The sequence below is a fragment of the Heterocephalus glaber genome, unplaced genomic scaffold (assembly GCF_053883595.1).
Source record: "Heterocephalus glaber isolate CG9 unplaced genomic scaffold, H.glaber_assembly_v1.0 deba00001813, whole genome shotgun sequence".
Classification (NCBI taxonomy): domain Eukaryota; kingdom Metazoa; phylum Chordata; class Mammalia; order Rodentia; family Bathyergidae; genus Heterocephalus; species Heterocephalus glaber.
In genome coordinates, this window is record NW_028258484.1 from 147617 (window position 1) to 168491 (window position 20875).

The 20875-nt window shown below is 39.9% G+C and overlaps 1 protein-coding gene across 2 annotated transcripts in view; it reads right to left on the bottom strand.

Moving 5' to 3' along the window:
* The window catches only part of Aldh3a2 (aldehyde dehydrogenase 3 family member A2), a 34564-nt gene extending 22453 nt beyond the window's left edge, over positions 1–12111 (bottom strand). Inside the window, exons 1-7 of one of the 2 annotated variants that reach the window (XM_087203907.1) lie at positions 11537–12111; positions 9966–10197; positions 9090–9175; positions 6940–7148; positions 5615–5732; positions 3578–3719; positions 1448–1614 (exon numbers count right to left, since the gene is read on the bottom strand). In XM_087203907.1, the coding sequence (XP_087060033.1) occupies positions 1448–1614; positions 3578–3719; positions 5615–5732; positions 6940–7148; positions 9090–9175; positions 9966–10197; positions 11537–11689 (1107 nt within the window). In that variant the 5' untranslated portion in view covers positions 11690–12111. The remainder of the gene's footprint in view (positions 1–1447; positions 1615–3577; positions 3720–5614; positions 5733–6939; positions 7149–9089; positions 9176–9965; positions 10198–11536) is intronic. The other variant, XM_087203908.1, reaches the window with a different exon arrangement.
* Positions 12112–20875: the final 8764 nt, after the last annotated feature.

A 20875-nucleotide genomic window follows, 5' to 3' on the forward strand; every position in this document is an offset into this window, starting at 1 on the left:
GAAAAATGATGAGAAATGGAAATAAATTCTTTCTAAATAGGGAAGGTGGAGGGGGTGAAGGGAGGGCTAGGAATGGGGAAAAAATAAGAACCAAGATGCATCATGTAAAGGTACAAGTTCCCAATGAGAAATGTAATTGTGTTGTATACCTACAATGTACCAATAAAATAATTTAAGAAAAAAAAAAAACAGTTCAGACTACAATATATTCCAGTCTTTAAAGTATTATTTCTCAATCTCTCCTCTAAATTATAGCATATGATGACAGGTATTAGTCTTTATAAAATGCAAAAAGTATTTAGGATCTTAAATTTAGCATCCTTTTTTTTTTTTTTTTTTTGGTACCGGGGATTGAACTCAGGTCCTTGTGCCTGCATAGCAGGCGGCAAAACCACTGAGCTAAATCCCTGGCCTTAGCATCCTATTTTTTTAAGAAAAAAGTAGCTGGCTAACCTAAAAACCAAAAAGGCACAATGACATCAGACTAGTAAAAGTTACTTCAGCTAGGTGCCAAAGAGCTTGACAGATCTTCATGGCAAGGGTCAAGTCTGTACTGCAAGTGACCTCAGGTGATCTAGTGCCAGGAAGTGCCCCTACTGAGCTGCATCCTGACCAACAGACTGCAGGCTTCAGGCTTCCCACCCACATTATCTATGGTCACTTTACATGGCAGGCCACTGTTGAATGAATACAGTCTTTACCGAGTCCCACACATCTGTCTCACTTCAAATACCTGTAACTAACTAGCTGTTATCTAATTAGCATTCTAAGCTCAGAAACTATCACATGATATGCTTCTACTTTCCCACCAGTTTTCCAGAAAACATCTGCCTTATGAACTTCTCATACTGACTGATCCTATCTTTCCCCTTTTCATTTTCCCATTTCTTCAGAACCTACTTGCCCACATGGAGGCCACTGTCCCTTAACAGCACTAATCATCTAGCAACACAAATCAGCCGTGCAAAAGGTGGCAGAGCTGCTCAACCAGCTGAAACAGCTCTATCAGTCTAACAATAAACGTCATTTGAGAACCTGAAACCCAAGGTATCACAATCACTTGCATGTCAGTGCCAGAAGTCCTTGTGCTCCTCGGCCCCATGTGAGTGGCTGTGAATGCCATTTTGCTCGCAGGGTTAGGCAGGCGCTTAGAATCATGTCAGAAGTGAATGCCGATACATGTAAGTCTTCTAATTATACAGGAGCTGTTTGAGTCAAAAGCTTTGTGACACTCACCCTTGTGGACTAAGATCTAATCCCAGGGAGTAGGGGGAAGGATATAATGATAACCTGGGGACCTCATTACCCAAGACAACAAACTATGAGTACAAACTCATTAGGTGGACTTTGATATACATATAAGCCATCATTTACTTTTCAGCAAAGAAGAAATACGGCATGATGGTCGCTCACAATAGTGAGATATTCTCACTATTCTCACATTTACCTTATTGTTATGAGAAAATATATAGAGAGCCAGGGGCTTTTCACGTTCATTTATGAAGTTTATGGCTTCATCTGCATTTTTCACAGACACTATTGGAAGAACTGGTCCAAAAATTTCTTCTTGCATCACCTTGGATTTAGGATCAACATCAGTAAGTATTGTTGGGGCTGAAAAGAAAACAGAATGAAATGAAAACACTTAAGTGGAAAATAAAAATGCAAAACCCTCATCTTACATATGTTTCACTGGGTCACCAATCACTCCCTCCCTCACCCAAGTTACATCTATTAAAAAAAAAAAAAAAAAAGGTCCTTTTAGCATGTGCTGGTCCTGGGTTTGATTTCCAACTGAAAAAGAGCCCTGAGTAATGACTGAATGGTGCCAGTAAGTCTCTTCAAAGCAAGTGAATTAGAGGATCCTTGTGCAAATCAAAAGAAAGATATATACTCAGATATATCTTTTTCTTCTTCTCATGCAACCCTGTTCATAGCCACAGGCATACTGAACCAGATGTCGTATTTACATCTTCCCAAGCCTTTCTGGAAGCACAGACAGTCTGAATCAAATCAACACTGAGTCTTAACTCAAGCTCTTTCTGTACATTGTCTCACTGATCTTTAGTATAACTGTTAAACAGATTAAGAAAACATGATCAAGTAGGCAAGATTTCCTCAAGAGTTCAGTGTTCTGTCTAAAAAGGGAAAGCAACAAAGGGAGAGTAAAAGGGAGGCTGAGGAAGCTGTGTAGAGGGTCCCAGTGTCCATGCTAGTGTAGGTCACCATTCAGCAGAACCTTGTAAATACAGTGGGTCAACTAAAAGATATCTGGCAATAACAAGCTGACTCTTCCTCCTTCCTCTAGTTTCTACCAGGTTATCTGGACAACATGGCTAAGGCTAGCTCTCTGCAGCACATTCTGCGAGTACATAAACCACTCCCCAAAACCCACTGCCCACGTTAGATCACAGAACCAATTTGGTTTGTACATCCAACTCCTGCGCATCATCATATGCTCAAGTGAGGTGCCCTAGCTCCAGCTCAGGGGAAGTCCTAATCAGAACAAGCTAATCATGATAGACCCTTCCTCTTGGTATTGATTAGCCTAGAAGGGGACAAAGCTACCATGCCAGAGATGGGAGAACACACAGATGAAAGAATTGGCATTCGGGGTTTTTTTTTTGATGGCATGAATTACCCAAACCAGGAGTGCTCAGGACTGTGTATTATAAGAGAATAAACTTCTCATTATTCCTTTACATTTTTTATTTTTGTTGTTTTATTTTCTAAACTAGGTTCTCACTATGTAGTCCAGGCTGGCCTTGAACTCACTTACGTAACCCTCGCAGCAATCCACCTGCTTCAGCCTTCCCAGTGCTGAGATTATGGGCATGTGCCACCACACCTAGCTCCCTTTGCTTTTCTAAAGTTGGGGACTGGCTAACTCATTGTATTCTTTTTTATTTTTTGGTACCAGGGATCGAACTCGGGTCCTTGCGATTGTGCAGCAGGTGGCAAAACCACTGAGCTAAATCCCCAGCCCTAACTCATGGTATTCTGATAAGGGAATACATAAAGCAATTTGGGATAGCTTCTTTGCCCACCAAACGTCTCCATTTCTTCAGCCACTTTATTACATTATTTTAGAAAAATGTATTTAATATTAAAAGCAATATATATTCATGGCAAAAAAATTAAAAAATACAAAAAAGATAAGCAAATAATAAAGCCACACACAAAAGATCAAAACATCTCCCGAGTGGTCCTGTCATTGGCTAATTGTGGAATTGAGGTGAAGCCATTTCCTCCCTTGTACTATTTTCCCATTCATGAACCAGAAGTAATTATGTAAAGTTCTAATCTGCTTCTCAGATGAGTATAACTCAGATGTTAGGAGAAAAAAATTAGATTATGTATAAATATAAAAAACTAGTACAATATAAGTGGTGTTATTAAACATGTATACACATATATGCACTTACTAGTTTTTAAGAAAAGCAGTATACTAGAAAAAAAATTTAGTAGTTTAGTAATAAAACACTATATAAATAATAGTTTACTTGGGGTCAATAAGTGGAGTCAGTAAAACTGACAAACTGCCATCTTCCCACAGAAAAGGATGAATTTCTATTACCTATGTAGCGTGTTGCCTCATCAGTCTCCCCACCAAAAGCTATCTTTTGTCCCTCAAGCAAGCTTTGTATCCTCTTAAAATGACGAAGATTGATGATCCTTTCATAATCAGGAGATTCCTTTATATTTTCTCCATAAAATTCCTATTGAAAATAATACAAGTTGTCACAAAGACCCACATTTCAATTTGCTTTAAGTTCAAACTCATCCATGCTGTAAAATCGAACTGTTTTTATATCCACACAGAATCCAACACTACTCTCCCCCCAGCATTCAGCAGTAATGCAGTAGCAAGCTTAAGCTTTCGGCAAGTAAAAGACAAGAAAATAAATCACCCTCCCCCAACAGATCTATGGCTTCCATGAGGTTCTGTGGGTTTCTTGCAGCCTACCCAGTCTTCCTGAGTGTGAGTGTGGCACTGGGTGGCAGGGAGAGAGCCTGCCTCTGAATCTGGGTCACCCACTTGCACACACATTGGCTGTGGCTGCTCTTCCCCTGCAATAAGTTACAATAGGTAGCGGCTGAGAAGACCCTCTAGTCTTAACCTTAAAACATTTACTACCCAGCCCTTCAAAGAAAGTTTGCCAATCGATTTATTTTGTTGATTTGTGTTTTCTCTGGAGTAGTTTTTCCACTAGTCATGGATAATAGTGAAACCACTCAAAAGATCAGAATACAGCTTTGGTAAACTATTGCAAGAAGCATATAATCAATATTTATTAGGTAAAACAAACCCAAAACTACTGAATTGCTGTATCACTTCAAAGCCTTGTAAGAACTCTGAATTTTATCTCAAAGCAAAATGATCATTATTCCCCCACCATTAAAAACCAACTCTCAAGTGTGGGTGGCAGGGATCACCCAGGCAGCTTGCTGATATGTAAGTTCAGAGGTCCCAGGTTCAGGGCCACCAACAATGGTTTTCAATACTGACTGCATCACAAAATCACCTAGAGGCCCTAGACCATCTGAATTAGAATCTTTGGAGGATATGGACTAGAAACTCATTTTTAAATGGCTGTCTAGTGACTAACATGTAGCTCCACTGAGAACCACTGTGCTGTAGTATAAATGCCTCAAAATGTAGGCAGAGGGGCTCTTCTTCCATTGGGACTAAGTTCCTCACTATGCTCAACTAAGCACTTTTCTAATTCCCCAGTATTTTCAATCTCATAGATATCTTTAATCACTCCCTCTTCCATCCCAGATTCCCTAACCCTGGCCAACTTTCACGTTCTCCTTGTCTAGGTCCATCATCAGTTGCAACACTAATGTCTAATTCTCACATCAAGATCTGAGCACCTCACCCTATCTCCCTAAACTTCCTGGTACACAATTTTCATTCTCTGATCATATGTTACTCTTTTATATTTTCTTTTAATGCTCAATTATCACTGGTTGGGTGAGCAATGACTGTTCCAATAATTTGTTTCAGCAAGGGGGCTTAGTGACCCCCTCCTACCCCTAAAACTAGTAACACTGGTCATCCCTTTCCTTTCTGCCAACTTAAATCCTACATTTCCTTCAAGTCGTAGCTTAGGATACTACCACCCACCCTTCTTTGGTTCCCTCATATAGACCTTTAAACACTTGAAGAGACTGATAACTATCTAAAGGGTACGTCAGAAGTAGGTATTTCATTGACTCACTCCTTTACAATACTGGCCATCCTTGGCCTTTAACATACTTAAGAACTAATAACCTTAATCAGTAAAGGCCAATATGCCAAAAGTGTCTCTGAATACACTTCAAGGAACTGGTAGTATTCTTACAAATCCACAGACACAGCTATTAAACTTCTCTTAAAGTATATACCACAAATAACCATCAACAAACAACTAGTTAGTCTGAGTGGATTTACATCAACCTAACCTTGCTCCCGTTCTGTAAAAGGTGCACAAAGCATTTCCAATTAGCCAGTAAGTTAATTCAGTCACATATACTACTGGAATTTTCCTACAGGACGAAGGGATAACAATGCTGCCTACAAACACCTGTCTTACGGAAATCAGTGGAATCAGATGGATTGAAAACAGACCTTCACAGTTTCCTTAATCTTCTGCACAATTTGATTCTGGAGCAAGGCATCGCAGAGAATATAGTCAGGAGCGATGCATGTTTGACCACAATTCATCAACTTTCCCCAGGTTATGCGTCTGAGGGGGAAAAAAACCCAGAAGAGCTGAAAGATTAAGTCAAATTTCCACTTGTTATGTAATTTTGTGGTGTTTTCCAGCCAAATATTTCCCCAGTACTCTTTGACAAAAATAAACTCATCTCTAAAATAGTTGGTTAGAACTTAGATTGTATTTTCCAATGGAAGTAAAACAGTCTAAGTACTACAGGAGGAAAGTTCTCAGCTTGGAGAAATAGGACTTGATAATCAGTGAACCCACTCCCTGCTTCAGGAAAGTGAATAAACATCTTTCCAACACCCCTTTCCCTCGCTTCTCCAGCTAAACAGCTGTCCTGCATCACAAGAGTTCAGTTCAGACTCTGCTTCTTCTAGTTGTGGCTTTAGGATCTGCTGGCAAGATGTTCAATGTTCCGCCAGCACCTGTAACCACTTCCCTCTACATGGAGTCTTCTCCCACTCTGAAAACCCTTCCTATGCATGGACACAACCTCACAACCACAAAGTTTACTCTAAGTCTCCTGTTCTGGTAATCCTGCTTCTATGAACAAAGAAATCCTGTAACCCTGCCCTAACTTCCTCACCTTTCCCGTGGCTCCCCATATCTGAAGGAGAGAGAAAGCCACACACCCAGAGCAGAGGCAGTTCTAGGTTTTAGTACTTTCTGACAGCTAAGCCTGCCTTAGCAGAAACAACCTAATTTTATTAAGTACAGGAAACACTTTGGATTACCTACTTCCTGATCAATTACTAGCAAATCTTTAAAATTTCTTGCCAGATTTATCTATAATCTCAAAAACAGAAAGAACTTCCCCCTAAAAAAATGGAAATAAAGTCTTTGTAAATAGGGAAGGGTGAAGGGGGTGAAGGGAGGGCTAGGAATGGGGAAAAAATAAGAACCAAGATGCATTATGTAAAGGTACAATTCCCAATAAGAAATGTAATTGTGTTGTATACCTACAATGTACCAATAAAAGAATTTAATAAAGTGAAAAAAAAAAAAGAAAGAACTTTCCCCCCAATTCCTAATGACAATCACATTGATATGAGGACATGTGGTTCAACAACAGCAAAAGAGAGTTTGTGAAAGACTTCTGTTACTCTTAAGCATATCAACCACAAAAGCTTAATTTAAGGCATGGGGTTCAAATGCAAAGGATAACATCAGCCTATCAGAAAAACCCTCAATTGTGCAGGGAAAAACCTCAGAAAACCAGAGCCAATCTTACCTGCAAGCAACGTCTAGGTCACAATCTTTATCAACATAACATGGACTTTTCCCTCCCAGTTCAAGTGTCACAGGGGTCAGATGCTTAGCAGCAGCTTCCATGATAATTTTTCCAACTGTAGCATTTCCCGTATAGAGAATGTAGTCAAATCGATGCTTCAGAAGCTCTGTGGTTTCCTCAACACTACCATTAATAATAGCATACAGTTCCTCAAAGAAAGAGAAACATACATTTGTACTGCCAAATTAATCTTTTTGTGTTATATCAGTAATTTCTTTAACATGTTAAAATAGGAGACCAATGACCAGTCTCTGTGAGCAATGAAAGGGAGGTGACCAAGGACAAGCAGAGAAAGTCTGCTGGCATCTGGGAACCATCAACCTATAAGAAACTAACTGGAGAGTCTAATCTTTCAGTATGAGCACAAATGACAGCAAATGGTTGGACACAACCAAGGAAATGCAGGAGATGGGTGTGGTGTGACATAGTGTGGTGTGGTGTGGATGCTGAGAATTTGGGTGAAGTAGCTGCCGTCAATGACCACCAGACAGGTCACAGCTAGCTGCATGTCTTAATTTGAATGGTTTTTTTTCTCTATACAACACAAAGCAGGGCTAACCCAAAGTAGAAACCAAGTCTGTTTGTCGAATGTATACCTGGACTGAATCTGGGCTCTTCCACTCACTAGAGTATGTGACCTTAGGCCAGGAACATTTCTGCATCTTAGTTTTTCTTATGTTATTGGGAGAATTCACATAGCTTCTACGGACTGAGCACTGTGCTATTATTAGCAGCTACTCTAAAGGAGAAAACACTTTGGACAATAGCAGCATGAAAAATAACAGATGAGAACAAATGGCAAGGAAAGCTGGCTTGTGAACATTGTGTTTCCATTTGATCTCCTGCTCTTTGAAAGGCTAATTAGTTTGAGGGTTTTTTTGTTTGGTTCTTTTTTGTTTGTTTTTTTTGAGACAGGGTCTCACTATGTAGTTCAGACTGGCCTCAAACTCCCAGTGATCCTCCTGCCTCAGCCTCCTGAGTGCTGGGATTACAGGCATGCACAACCACGCTCTGCTTGAAAGGCTAATTCTTACTTCTTAGTTTAACCACCTACCATGTTTCAAGTTTTAACTTTTCTATGGCTTAATCTAGAAAGCATATGTGATTGATTTCCCAACAATCTAACTGAAGCAGGTGGGACACTATTATCCTCCCTATGAGGACAAATTGAAAAATTTACTCCTGGTTAGGGGCAATGCAGGACCATCTTTCATTTTCTGGCTGTAAATCACTATCTTCCACTTTATCCTTCTAGATTGGATAACCACAGCTATCAAAACAAAATCATTCTGTCGACTGCCATACAGTGTCACGGTAACAGAGAACAGTATTATTCCAAGTGCCAGAGTTGGCTTCAAGGTCATTATAAATTAACACACCCAATACAGCTAGAATATAAATTAACTTGTTCAGTACAGCTAGGATATTTGTCTTTTGTTGAAAGCTAAATAAAGATTCCTTCCTGCAGCAAATGTCTATGCAAATTAATCATAAACTTGCTCCCTAGGAGGACGAGAGAACCTCTGATTCAGAGCAATAAACCACCCTGTAGCTAAGGAAATCACTCCTCTTATACAGCCTCTGATACTCTACAACAGTACTTTAATCCAGTGTAAAGATCCTCTAGCTGGTTCATGAGACCACTTTCTTCCTGTATGGTTCATATCACAAACATGCACATTTTTAAAGCTAAAGTTCTCTTATACAATATTATGATAGTCTGATAGAACAAAAAAAGTGTCTGTGACAAAAATGTGCTGGTAAGCAGCACAGTACCAGCCCTTCATTAATTAATTCATTAAATAAGTAAATCTAAAATGATATGTAAATGTGAATAAGGATTAATCTGAAATCCCAAACAGTAGAAGATCTGTAAATAGTAGATATACTTATGAAGCTATGGGCCTAAATATATTGGGCAACAATATATTTATTTCACAACATACTTTGGAACTTCTTAGCCCACTGTTGGCAGCATATGGAAACTGCAAACAGCTTCTCAATGAGCAATGCCATCCACCAACAAGAAAATCAAATGTATTTTTTCCACAATAAACAGATGTGTTGAAGATGGGGCAAGATAATCTTACTTGGTCTAAATACTGAGGGAGAAGCTTAGTCAAGATCTTGGCTGTCTTTTCACTTAATTCAGAAGGCTTGATAATTGCAGCATTTCCTAAACAAAATAAAAAGTAGAAGAGTATCATTTAAGACTTGATTAACTTTAACTTTAACCAAAAATAATGTTCATGTAGAAAGTACAGGCTAGGTACAGTACTCCAATTATTTCTCCACCTCTTAATTCTGCTTTTCCTCATAATGAGCATCAGGACTCATCTCAGTTTTTCTTTTCACTTTCTCCCTCTCATCTGCTAATTCCTTAGTTCTCATTATCTTCAGGTCACTGACAACATGTTCCATCTGCCTTTCCCACTCCTCCGGCTTCTATCACTTTTCTCTTACTTCTGCCCTTGGCTTTTCCTCTCTGACCTCAATTATTAAGCATGGTATGTCAACACAAAGTTGTCCATCTGGATCCTCCAAAGAAATTAATCTCTAGTCACCTGCTATACACCTAAGCAGCATTACTCCCACAGCCTTTATTTGAATGAAGATACTGATCTGGCACAGTCAGATGGTTGGGCCAAAGCCAGAGATAGCAATTAAAACCATATTAGAACATAGATACCTGACTTCAAATTCTTCTTCTGCCTATAGAATCAGATGCCTTTCGCCTTCATAGATTCATTCCCCAAGTACTTCAAAAAATAGTCATACAAATCTCAGATAAATATCTAATACATATACACATATACATATATATTTTTGTTTTCTGCTGGTGTAAACCAAGGCAAGACATAACCTCCAAAATAAATGTATTTAGTTAGCCATTATCCTTAATTAACAATCAACATGAAAAAAATAAGCCCCTCTATGAAGGTATAAAGACATAGCTGGCACCACACCTGCAGCGATGGCTCCCACCAGTGGATGCATGGTGAGAACAAATGGGTAGTTCCAAGCTCCAATAATCAGTACGACTCCTAGAGGCTCTGGTTGAACATAGACCTCATCCAGCATGGTGAACAGGTTCTTCTTTGCTGGTTTAGGAGTAACCCATTCAGGAAGATTTGCCAGCATAAAATTAATTTCCCCAAGTACGGTAATGACTTCCTGACTGTATACATTGAATTCATTCTGGTAAAAGAGAATCACAGTTAACCTTGCAAAATGTGTATGATATACGTGGTCCTGGATGTCAAAAACCTCAGGCCAGATACATATGCCTTATCAAAACTAGGTGGTTTGCTATACAGATTGATTCCTTTCGTACCCTCTTAAACTTCCCTTCTAATATTTGCAATGCCTCTAAATCCTTCTGCACTGATCCAAGCCCTTTAAAACTAGGCTTAAACATTATCCCTGAATAACAGCCTACTTTGATCATACTTTACATAGCAAATATGCTTCTGACCTTTATCTTACTGATACACTGGTTTGTAACTATATTCACATTTTCTCAACTAAGTTTAAAACTCTCAAGGGAAGAGAACTTGTATTTCTTTAGTAATTATACACACAAATATTTGATACTTGTAGAATAAATGATATACAGGCTTTCGACTTAATTTGTCTTAATATCATAGTCCCTCTCCACCAAAGGCACTCTAAAAGAAATTTTAGTTACTAGTGTTACTACCACTGCTGTCAGTATTCCTTGAAATCTTTGGGGAAGGGATAATGATAAACCCTGAGGAAGGCCGCACGCGCAACGACCAGAGTTCGATCCCCGGTACCTCAAAAAAAAAAAAAAAAAAAAAAGAAACATTATTAGAAAATACAAAGAATATTGCACATTCATGTCCTAAACACAAGTGTGCTTCCAAAAGAGGCAGCATGGTATCACCTGAAACCTCATTAGAAACTTGGAGTCTCTGATCCCACCCAGACTAACTGAACCACAAATTTGCAATTGAACAAAATCTCCAAGTGACTGTCAGTGTACTAGAGTTTGAGGAACATTGAGCTAACATTGTCCCATACGAAGTCACTAGGAAAATATGGGCGTGAAATGATAACCTAAAACACCGCTGTCTACAAAGGAAACCATAAACAAAGTTATAAGTCAAGAAACAGACCCAGGAAAAAATATCTGCCATACGCAGGGCTGATAAATTACTGACATCCAGACTACACAAAGAGTTCCTAGAAATCGTAAGTAAACGGACCATAAATGCAACACAAAAATGGACAAGAAGGCCACAAATATAATAATTAAGAATTTAAAGACAATTCACATAACTACGGAAGCCAGGAAACGTATGCACTTCCAATGTGTCTGCAGCTACATAGGCTGGCTCTCAGCAAGGCTAGAGTATCTGGAAAGTCGGCAGGAAACTTATTTTTTATCTGTATTGCTGGGGGGTGTACCTCAGAAATAAGTAAAAGAAGAAAAAGCAAAAGCTCAGGCGGAAGGCGGTCCCCAAGCCGGTGGTACCAAGATGTGGTCCAGGACCCTCCCCGCAGCCAAGTGTACCTTGCACAGGTCGGCGCCGATGGCCGCCAGGATGTCCTTCTCGTGCTCCTGCACCATCCTCCGCAGGGCCTCGAGCTGCTGCAGCCGAAAATGCAGCGGTCGCGACCGGCCGGACCGGAACCCCTGCCGAAGCCGCTGGACTTCGCGCTCCATGGCTAGTCCAGAGGAGAAAGGCGAGGTCCCGGGGCGCTGCAGCACAGGTGCGTGGCAGGCGAGAAGGAAACTGGAGCGGGTGCGCCTGTCTGTCCTCTCACTTGTCTCTCCTCCTGCGAGAGGGAAGCCACAGCTGACCCTGGCCGCAGATTCCACCTCGGACAAAGTCCCAACGCCCACGGAGACCCGGCGGAGCTCACCCCAAGCCTCAAGCCCATTGGCCTGGACGGCCCACGTGACTGCGAGGCCCCGCCTAGTGCCTCTGGTCCGGACAGCGAGCTAGGCTAGAGAAGCCTTTGGGGCGGACTCGGGGCTGTTCCCGGCAGGAGGGGCGTTCTGGTGTAGGGGTGGAAGAAGGAGGATGGTGGTGCTGGGTGGAGGAGCCCCAGGGTGGCTTGAGAACAGAGTGGCTCCAACAGGAAATTAGTAGCGAGATGGGAGGGGAGAGGCGCGCAGGGCGAGCCGGGGCGGAGGGTCAGACGCCAGACAGGAAGCGCCAGGCGCAGACGGAACGCGATCCACGCACCGAGACGCCCTGGAGGCGGTTTGGGTACTTCCTTCCTGCTCCACTCTCCGGCTGTTCAGATGTGGCCGAATAGGCGGGGTTGGGAGGCAGACGCCGCCCAGCGTGTGGAGAGTCCCGGGGCCGGGCCATTCCGGATGAGTGGAGAAGAGGGGACAGGGCCCACCGTCCCTTGGTGATTTCTCGTATCCCCGGCTCCGTCCTTTAGGAATTTAGCTGAGCTGACGACGCAGCATGGATGGAATTTAAGAATTCCCTCTACAGTTATTCTCCTGGTGCCAGAAAACCAGGCCTTCATCTCCTGTAATCCCAGCGTCTTGCACTCAAACATTATCATCATCCAGGCTTGTATTTTTTCCCTCAAATTCTCCCTTTTGTGCATATTATCCCACTTTTCTTGTCTCTCTCTCTTTTTTTTTTTTTTGGTACCGGGGATCGAACTTCGGTACTTGCGCTTGCGAGGCAGGCGGCGGAACCACTGAGCTAAATCCCTGGCCCTCTTCTCGTCTTTATAGAACTCCAGAAAGGGAACTCGCACCACTCGGGGGTTCCTATTTCTCCATGCCACTTCAGTGAAAGGTCTCAGGTCTCATTTTGCTCACTCAGCAACAGTTGACACGTCTATCATCCCCATCTTCTGGAAATTCTTTGTTTTCCTTTTTCCTGCACTCTTCTGGTTTTTCCCTTTAGCTCACTTGAGTCCTCCGGATTTTGCTTTGCTGGATCTTTCTCCCTTCCCTGACCCCTTAAGTGTTCAAATGCAGTAGGGCTTTACTCTGAATTCCAAAGGGTATATGTAACTACATCCTGTTTTCTCATTTGTATTTGTAATAGACTTAACTTTAGAGCTTTTGATTCTTCACCAATTTTACATACAGTGCATACCTTCTCCACTGTTCCTGACACAGTAAGTAGGACAGTTCTTTATCCCCTTTCCTTGGGCCAGTTCCATGAAATCACCCCTGACTCTTCTCTTTGGCCTTAATCTTGACAATATAGTTTACTGGGCATGGTAGCATACACTTGTACTCCCAGCTACTCCAGGGGCTGAAGAGGGAATTGCAAGTTGGGGGCCATTCTCAGCAATTTAGTGAGAACCTGTCTCAAAATTAAAAAGTAAGCAAACAATAGATGGGGATGTACCCCAGTGAACTAGGGTCCAGTCCTCCCAGGCTGCTTCTTGTTTCTTCAGGGACTTGTCATTTGTCCTTTACATTCTAACTTTAGTTCACTTAGGCCCTGGCCTTCAGTACTAAGTTTTCCTACTTAATTTACTTAGTTTACTGAAGCCTTTGCCCTGTCTACCTATCTTGCTATCTCTTGGCCTCAGTGACTTCCCATAAAGTTCTGCCAGTAGGAGACACTACCAGAAAATTAAAAGGCAGGAGGAAGAGTGTAACTTTGTGCTTCTGGATTCAATAATGTGACCGTTTGGGGCCACTTCTATAGTGGAAGTGGAGGTGTAGGTTATTCCTAACTATGGGAATTCCTTCCTTGGTCAAGATGGCATTTATTAGTTGCAGTATGACAGTGACAGGATCTTCAAAAGGTACAGGAGCTGGTGTAGCTCCATATGCTCCAGCCAAGGGTAGTTTTTAAGTACCTTATGATCTCTAACGTCTTTCTGTTACTCCTATTGACATCTATTATTTAAATTTTCCTCTGCATGAAATAACTAGATTGGTTTTTCTTTCATGCCAGGGCCCTGGCCAAATGCACTTTGCTGTAGCCTATTCACTTTTTATTTTGATTGGTATATATGTGCAGTACATAATGATTACATACATCATGGGGCGTTGGTACGTGCATATGACAAATCTTTATTTATTTGCCCTTCCCTTTTCTCTATCCTTCTCCATCTCTAGATCCCCTTCCCATTTGCAGAACTATCCCCGTTTACTATTATCTTTCATTTTGCTCTTTATGTATACTTTGGATTTCTCACATAAGACAAACCATACAATATGGGAGATCAGATGAGGCCTAATTGGCCTCCTCAGTGAGCACTGAGAAAAAAGAGTTCATGTAAGCATGCTAATACACTGCAGGGAAAAGTAGAAACACCTGAGGTTAAATTGTTTACCTGGAGAAGTACTGTGGAAGGTGGGAGACACATAAATCCTGTGGAACCCTAATTGCTTGTGCGCATGTCTGAATGAATAAACCCAAGGTGTGCCACTAACTTGGGGCCCTATGTAGAAGGGAGGTATGAGTTCCTCTGGCCCCCCAGATTTTAACCTGTTTCTGTGTCTTTATTTTTCATCTTCGTCACCCCTTGGTCAGGTTTAAGCTTGTAGACTGGTTCCTACATTGCATTATTTAATCTTGTGGGTCTGATTTATTTCACTTAACATGGTCTCAGGGTGCATCCATTTTTGTACAAATGATTCATTTGTCTTAATGGAATACCTTGTATATAAATACCACATTATCTCTTCATCTATTCATGGATATATAGACTTTTCGAGATTTAGCTATTAATTGTGCTGCTATAAATGGGTATGCATGTATCACTTAATATGATGACTCTTTTAGGAAGATACCTAGTAGGGGAAGAGTTGGGTAAAATGACATTTCTAGTTTTAGTTGAGGAATCTCCATACTGATTTCTGTAGTGATTGTATTAGTTTACATTCCCAACAACAGTATAGAAGAGTTCATTTTTCCCTGTAGCTTTGTCAGAATGTTTTATTATTTGTTTTCTTTTATGAAAGCCATTCTTTCTGGAGTAAGATGGAATCTCAGTGTTATTTTACTGTGCATTTTCTAATTGCCACAGATGTTGAACATTTTTTCACGTATCAGTCATTTGTACTTCTTCTGAGAGGTGTCCATTTATTTCAGTTGCCCATTTTTGTTTTTTAACATTTTATTGGTATAATTTATACATAATGATCATATTCATCAAATAGCATTTGTAACTGTACATTGTGTATCTTGATTCCTCTTTTTCTCCCAATCCCCTCCTCTCCCTTTAACCCTCCCTCCCCTCTTTTTTTTTTTTTTGGTACCAGGGATCGAACTCGGGTAAAATTATTTAAGACAGAACCCCAATTTTACAATAAAAACCATCAAAAATTAACACAGGATTATATAAAATTTAAAACTTTCTGTACAGTAAAGGAAACAACCAAAAGAGTAAAGAGAATACCTACAGAATGGGAAAAACAGTTTTTCCAGTTATTTCACAGAGGATTAATGGCTAGAATATGAAAAGTATGAAAAAAAATTAGACACCCCTCTAAAACAAGACTTAATCCAAAAATGGGCTACTCAATTCTCGGCAACAAAAGTAAGGCAGGGGACATCACAATCCCTGACTTGAAATTATACTACAGAGCTACTGTGATAAAAACAATATGGTACTGGCAAAAAAACAGACCTGAGGATCAATGGAGTAGACTAGAAGATGCAGAAACAACACCAAACACACTCAGCCACCTTATTTTTGACAAAGGGCCCAAATACTCTCACTGGAGGAAATATAGCTTCTTTAACTCATGGTACTGGCTTTCTAAATGCCAAAGATTAAAACTAGACCCATGTCTCTCACCATGAACTAAACTAAAATCAAAATGGATCAAAGACCTAAATATTAAAATAGAAACTCTGAATCTGCTGGAAGAGAGAAGAGGTAGAACTCTTGAGGACATAATGGTAGGCAATGACTTCATGAACAAAACCCAGACTGCATGGGAAATAGTGCAAAGAATCAACAGCAGGGATTTCATCCTATTAAAAAGTCTTGCACCACAAAAGAAATCACCAATGGACTGAAGAGACAGCCCACAGAGTGGGAAGAAATTTTAGCCAGTAGTCCCTCAGATAAAGGACTAATATCTAGAACATACAAAAAATTAAAAAACAAAATCAGACCTCCCAAATTTACAGACCCAATCCAAAAATGGGCATCTGAAATGAATAGACACTTCTAAGATGAAGAAGTAGAAATACCACATAAATATATGAAAAATGTTCAACATCACTGTTCATCCAAGAGATGCAAATTAAAACAACATGAGATCACATCTCCAGAAAGAATAACTTCTTAAGAAATCAACCAACAACAAATGCTAGCAAGGCTGTGGGGGGAGAAGGAATACTTCTCCACTATTGGTGGGAGTGTAGTGCAACCACTGTGAAAATCAGTGTGGAGATTCCTCAAAAAATTAGGATTAGAGGGGCCGGGGATTTAGCTCAGTTGTTTTGCCATCTGCTGCGCAAGTGCAAGGACCCGAGTTCAATCCCCAGTACCAAAAACAAAACAAAACAAAAAATTAGGATTAGAGGTCCCATTTGACCCAGCTATTCCCCTTCTGAGTATCTGCCTGAAAGAATTAAAAGCATCATACTACAATGATATATCCGTGGCCATGTTTATAGTGACACAGTTTGTAATAGCTAAAGCTTGGGAACAACCCAAGTCCCCATCAACCAATGAATGGATAAAAAAGATGTGTTTTTTTTAAAAAAATACAATGGAGCCATAAAGAAAGATAAACAAGACATTTATAGCTAAATGGATGCAATTTGGGACTATACTTTTCAGTGAAATAAATCAGACACATCTGTAAATATAGCATTGTCTCTCTGGTATGAGAAACTGAAAGGGTAAATAAGGATCAAAATGTATAATAGATAATATGAAATAGGAAGAAACTTCAAAAGGAAAGGGAAACTGAAGGAGGGAGGGGGGGAAAAGGAAGGGAAAGGAAAAAAATGAGCAAAGAAGAAAAAAATGGAAATACTTCTCTTAAAGTTGAACAAACTGAACAAGGTAGGAAAACTGTTTAAATACTCAAGAGCTAATAACTGATGGAGTCAATATTTTGAATCACATGCCTAACTGCAGGTGCTATGGTAAACTTTGCCCACTGTTTACTTAATGATCATATTGCCTGAGATAAAACAGGAAATTGGCTGAGGTAGTTGAATTAGCACTTCTGGTAATTCTCAGTGATGGTGAACCTTTTAGAGCTTTTGATGATAATAAACAGCCATCTGTGGCACATGTATCATAGATTTGCCACCACTGGCATAGACTATGAAATCTAGATTACTGACATTTATAATTCTAAAACAGCAAAGACTGATTGCAACATTGAAATTTTCCATAATTTTTCAGAAATATTCTCTTTTGCGGTTCTACTGATCAACAATGATCTGTTTGCTAAGAGCATACTTTGCCCCATATAGTATAATTCATACTGTGTATGCTTGACCTTTGAAATGTTCTGTATCGATCAGGCTTCACCCAGAAAAGCAGATGCACCAGGAAGTAGACACATACACATTCATATATAGTCTTACAAGGAACTGGTTTACATAATTGTGAAAGAATCATAATATCTGTAAACCTGTTGTATGTTAGCTGTATACCATGCTAGAATTTGTAAACAAGCAGCAGGAAGGGAAGATGGTTACAAAGTAGAGGAGATCCAAAACAGGGTGCAAGCCCCAATCACAAACTGGGTCTCAATAAAGACAGAATTTATGTCGGTTCCATTGTCTTTGATCTTAGGAACAGAAATATCCAGAAGCCAAGGCCTTTGTCAGAGAGCTCAGCACACACACCTGGCACAGAAATCAGAGAAACAAGAGAGGGACAGAGGGCAGGGAGAACAGGTAATACTTCACACCTGGGAGAGAAGTCAGCAGGTCAACAGCATTTGTAGATCCCTGTGGATTTGGCCTACTACTTGCTAGACCTAATTCATAAGTATTTATAGAGTTTTCTATTTGTTTGTGTTTTATTATTGTGAGTTTAATTAAAATTCCTAACTGGTAATTGTTGAAATATAGGAAAACTATTGATTTGTGGAAGTGAACTTCCTATCTAACAAGTTTTCTGAAACCTTTATTTCTAATAACTCTTAGCTTTTCTGCATTTTCTAAGTAGGTAGACTTATTGTATTCAATGATACTTTTGTCTGATTTACCCACATTTGCATCTCTTATTTTTGATTGTCTTACTGCACTGGTTAGGTTGAAGTTGGTACTAGTTGGTTCCACCTATTTCCAGAGTTATCACAAACTTGGTTCTGCTGCCACTTCCTGTCCTGGTACTTTCGCCATGAGCCTCCCTCTGGTTAAGAGTTTACTTTATTGAGAAAATAGTTTTCAGGGATTCATCACAGTAAAAGTGGCTGCTGCCCCCAGCCAAATACACTGAGGAGAGAGAAAAGCCTGATTGTCCCAACTCCTTCAAATAGAATTTTTAAATTACTCACCTGATATTTTCCCCAAGAATCCTTTATAACTCTTTGCATTTAACTCTGGAATTTTGTTGGAAACTACTATGGCACTTGTGGCATGGGCTATGGTTTGCCCTCCTCTACTTCTCTGTTTCAGTCAGCTTCTGTCAGATAGGAATTCTGGAAATGCTGAACCTAGTTTCTATCATTTCAGTGGGATTCAGAGCAGAAGGAAGAATTATGTAGGAGTTCAGTCTCTCTCTCTTTTTCTTTTCTTTTCTTTTTGTGGTTCTGGGGATGGAATACAAGGCATTCGTATTGAGCTACATTCCTAGCTCTGTTTGCTTTTTACCCTGAGACAGGGTCTTGCTCAGTTGCCCAAGCTAGGCTCCAACTTGTCATCTTCTTGCCTCAACCTCCCAGAGTGCTGGGATTACAGGTGTCTGGATGTTTATCTAATCTCTACTGCTTGCTTCTGAAGTTTTAACTTTTCTTTTTCATTTTGTTTCTTGAATACGACACAAACTATTGTTTTTTCCTTATACTCGGTTATAAAAGCAAAAGCTTCCTTTCTTCTTCCACCTCTCTTCTAGCCCCTTACCAAAAGGAATAGTTGTTCCTGTAAAACAGTTTGGATTCCAGAACACAGATGAAGCCATATTTATCAGCAAGTTTCTTAGTCACTTTGCTGTCACTGGGACAAAATATTTGACACTCACAACTTAAAAGAAGAGAGGTTTTGGTTTATCGTTTTACTCCATGGTTGGCTTACTCCAAGGCATAAATAGGATAGCAGAGGGCCATGGCAGAGGAAGAGTGTTCAACTGATGGCAGTGAGGAAGCAGAGAGAAGGGAGAAGCCAAGGACAAGAGTACACCCTTCCAGGTCATGCACCCAATGACCTAACCTCCAACCAGACCCTGCCTCCTTACAGCAAGCCAACTATAGTGCCCCTATGATCCAGTCACCTTCCAAACACATGACAACTGGAGGACATTTCAGATCTAAACCATAATAGTGGGTAAAGTCACTATATATTCAAATTTGTCTCGCATAGAGCCTCTAAACATCAAGAAGAAAATGATCAACAATCTAATAGGAAAATGGACAAAGGACATGATCAGTTTATAGAGAAAGAATTCACATATAAAATAGTACTCAACTTCACTCTTAATAAGAGACATGTAAATTAAAAGGACCCTGAGCTGCTTTTTACCTATCAGCTCAGCAAAACCCAGAAGTTTTTCAACATATTCTTCTGGGAAGGTTGTGATGATGTAGTGATCTTTATACATTGTTGCGGGAGGATAAAACTAGTGTAATCCCTCAGAAGGGTAATTTGGCAATAATCTGTCAAAATTACAAATTTAGTTTGACACAGAAGACCCTCTTATGAAAATTATATCCCTAAAGATATATATATATCTGCCCATAGAGGAAATACCTGGGAAATAAAGTATGTAGAAGGTTATTCACTGTAGCACTGTAGCACTTTACTGTCCATAAAGGAGAAGTCAAGAGTTTGTTAGATTTCTCCAGCTCTTGCTTCACCAAAGGGATCTTCTTCAATCCTTCCAATATAACACAAACTGTGAGCAGTGGAGAAAACTGGAAAGGTGAATAGTATAAGGGCACTGAGAATATAATGTTTGAAGTTGTATTATTCATTCATTTATACAACAAATATTCATTGGCACTTACTGTATGTCAGGCTGTTATAGGGTCTGAGGTACGGTACATGCCAATGGCTAAGGGGAAACATCTTATCATCAAGGGTCATTATAATGAGAAAATCAATGAACAAATAGATATATAGTATCAGTACTATTTATAATAAAAAAACTGGAAAAAGTCCAAGTGTCTATCTTTTGGTTAATGGTTACATAAACTATGGTATAGTCCCACAGTGGAATAATATGTGGCAATGAAATAAAATAGGAAAGCTTTTATACTGATAGAGAAGTATATCTAGCATATATTGTTAAATGAAAAAAGCAAGATAATGCACAACATGAACTATGCTGTTGCTTAAGAAATAGAGGAAATAAAAATATATTCTTAGTTCCTTGCTTTTTCTTAGAGAAAGATTGGAAAGCTACAGAAGAAAATGTATGATGAGTATACATTACCTTTGTAATTAAGAAAAGCAAATGAAGGGCCAGGGATTTAGCTCAGTGATTCTGCTGCTTGCCTCACAAGTGCAAGGTCCTGAGTTCGATCCCCAGTACCAAAAAAAAAAGCATCTGAGTAATAAGGCAGCCACCACTCTGCCAAAAATTAGAAAATCTAGCAATATCAAGTGTTCTCACAGATGTGGAATAACAAGAGCTCTTATGCCTGGCTAGAACAAACATTTATACAACCATTTTGGAAAACAGGTTTATATTAATTAGTAAAATGGAAGATAAAGTCCATGACTCATTAATTCCATTACTGTTTTTAGATCCTAGAGAAAATTGTGCACATAAA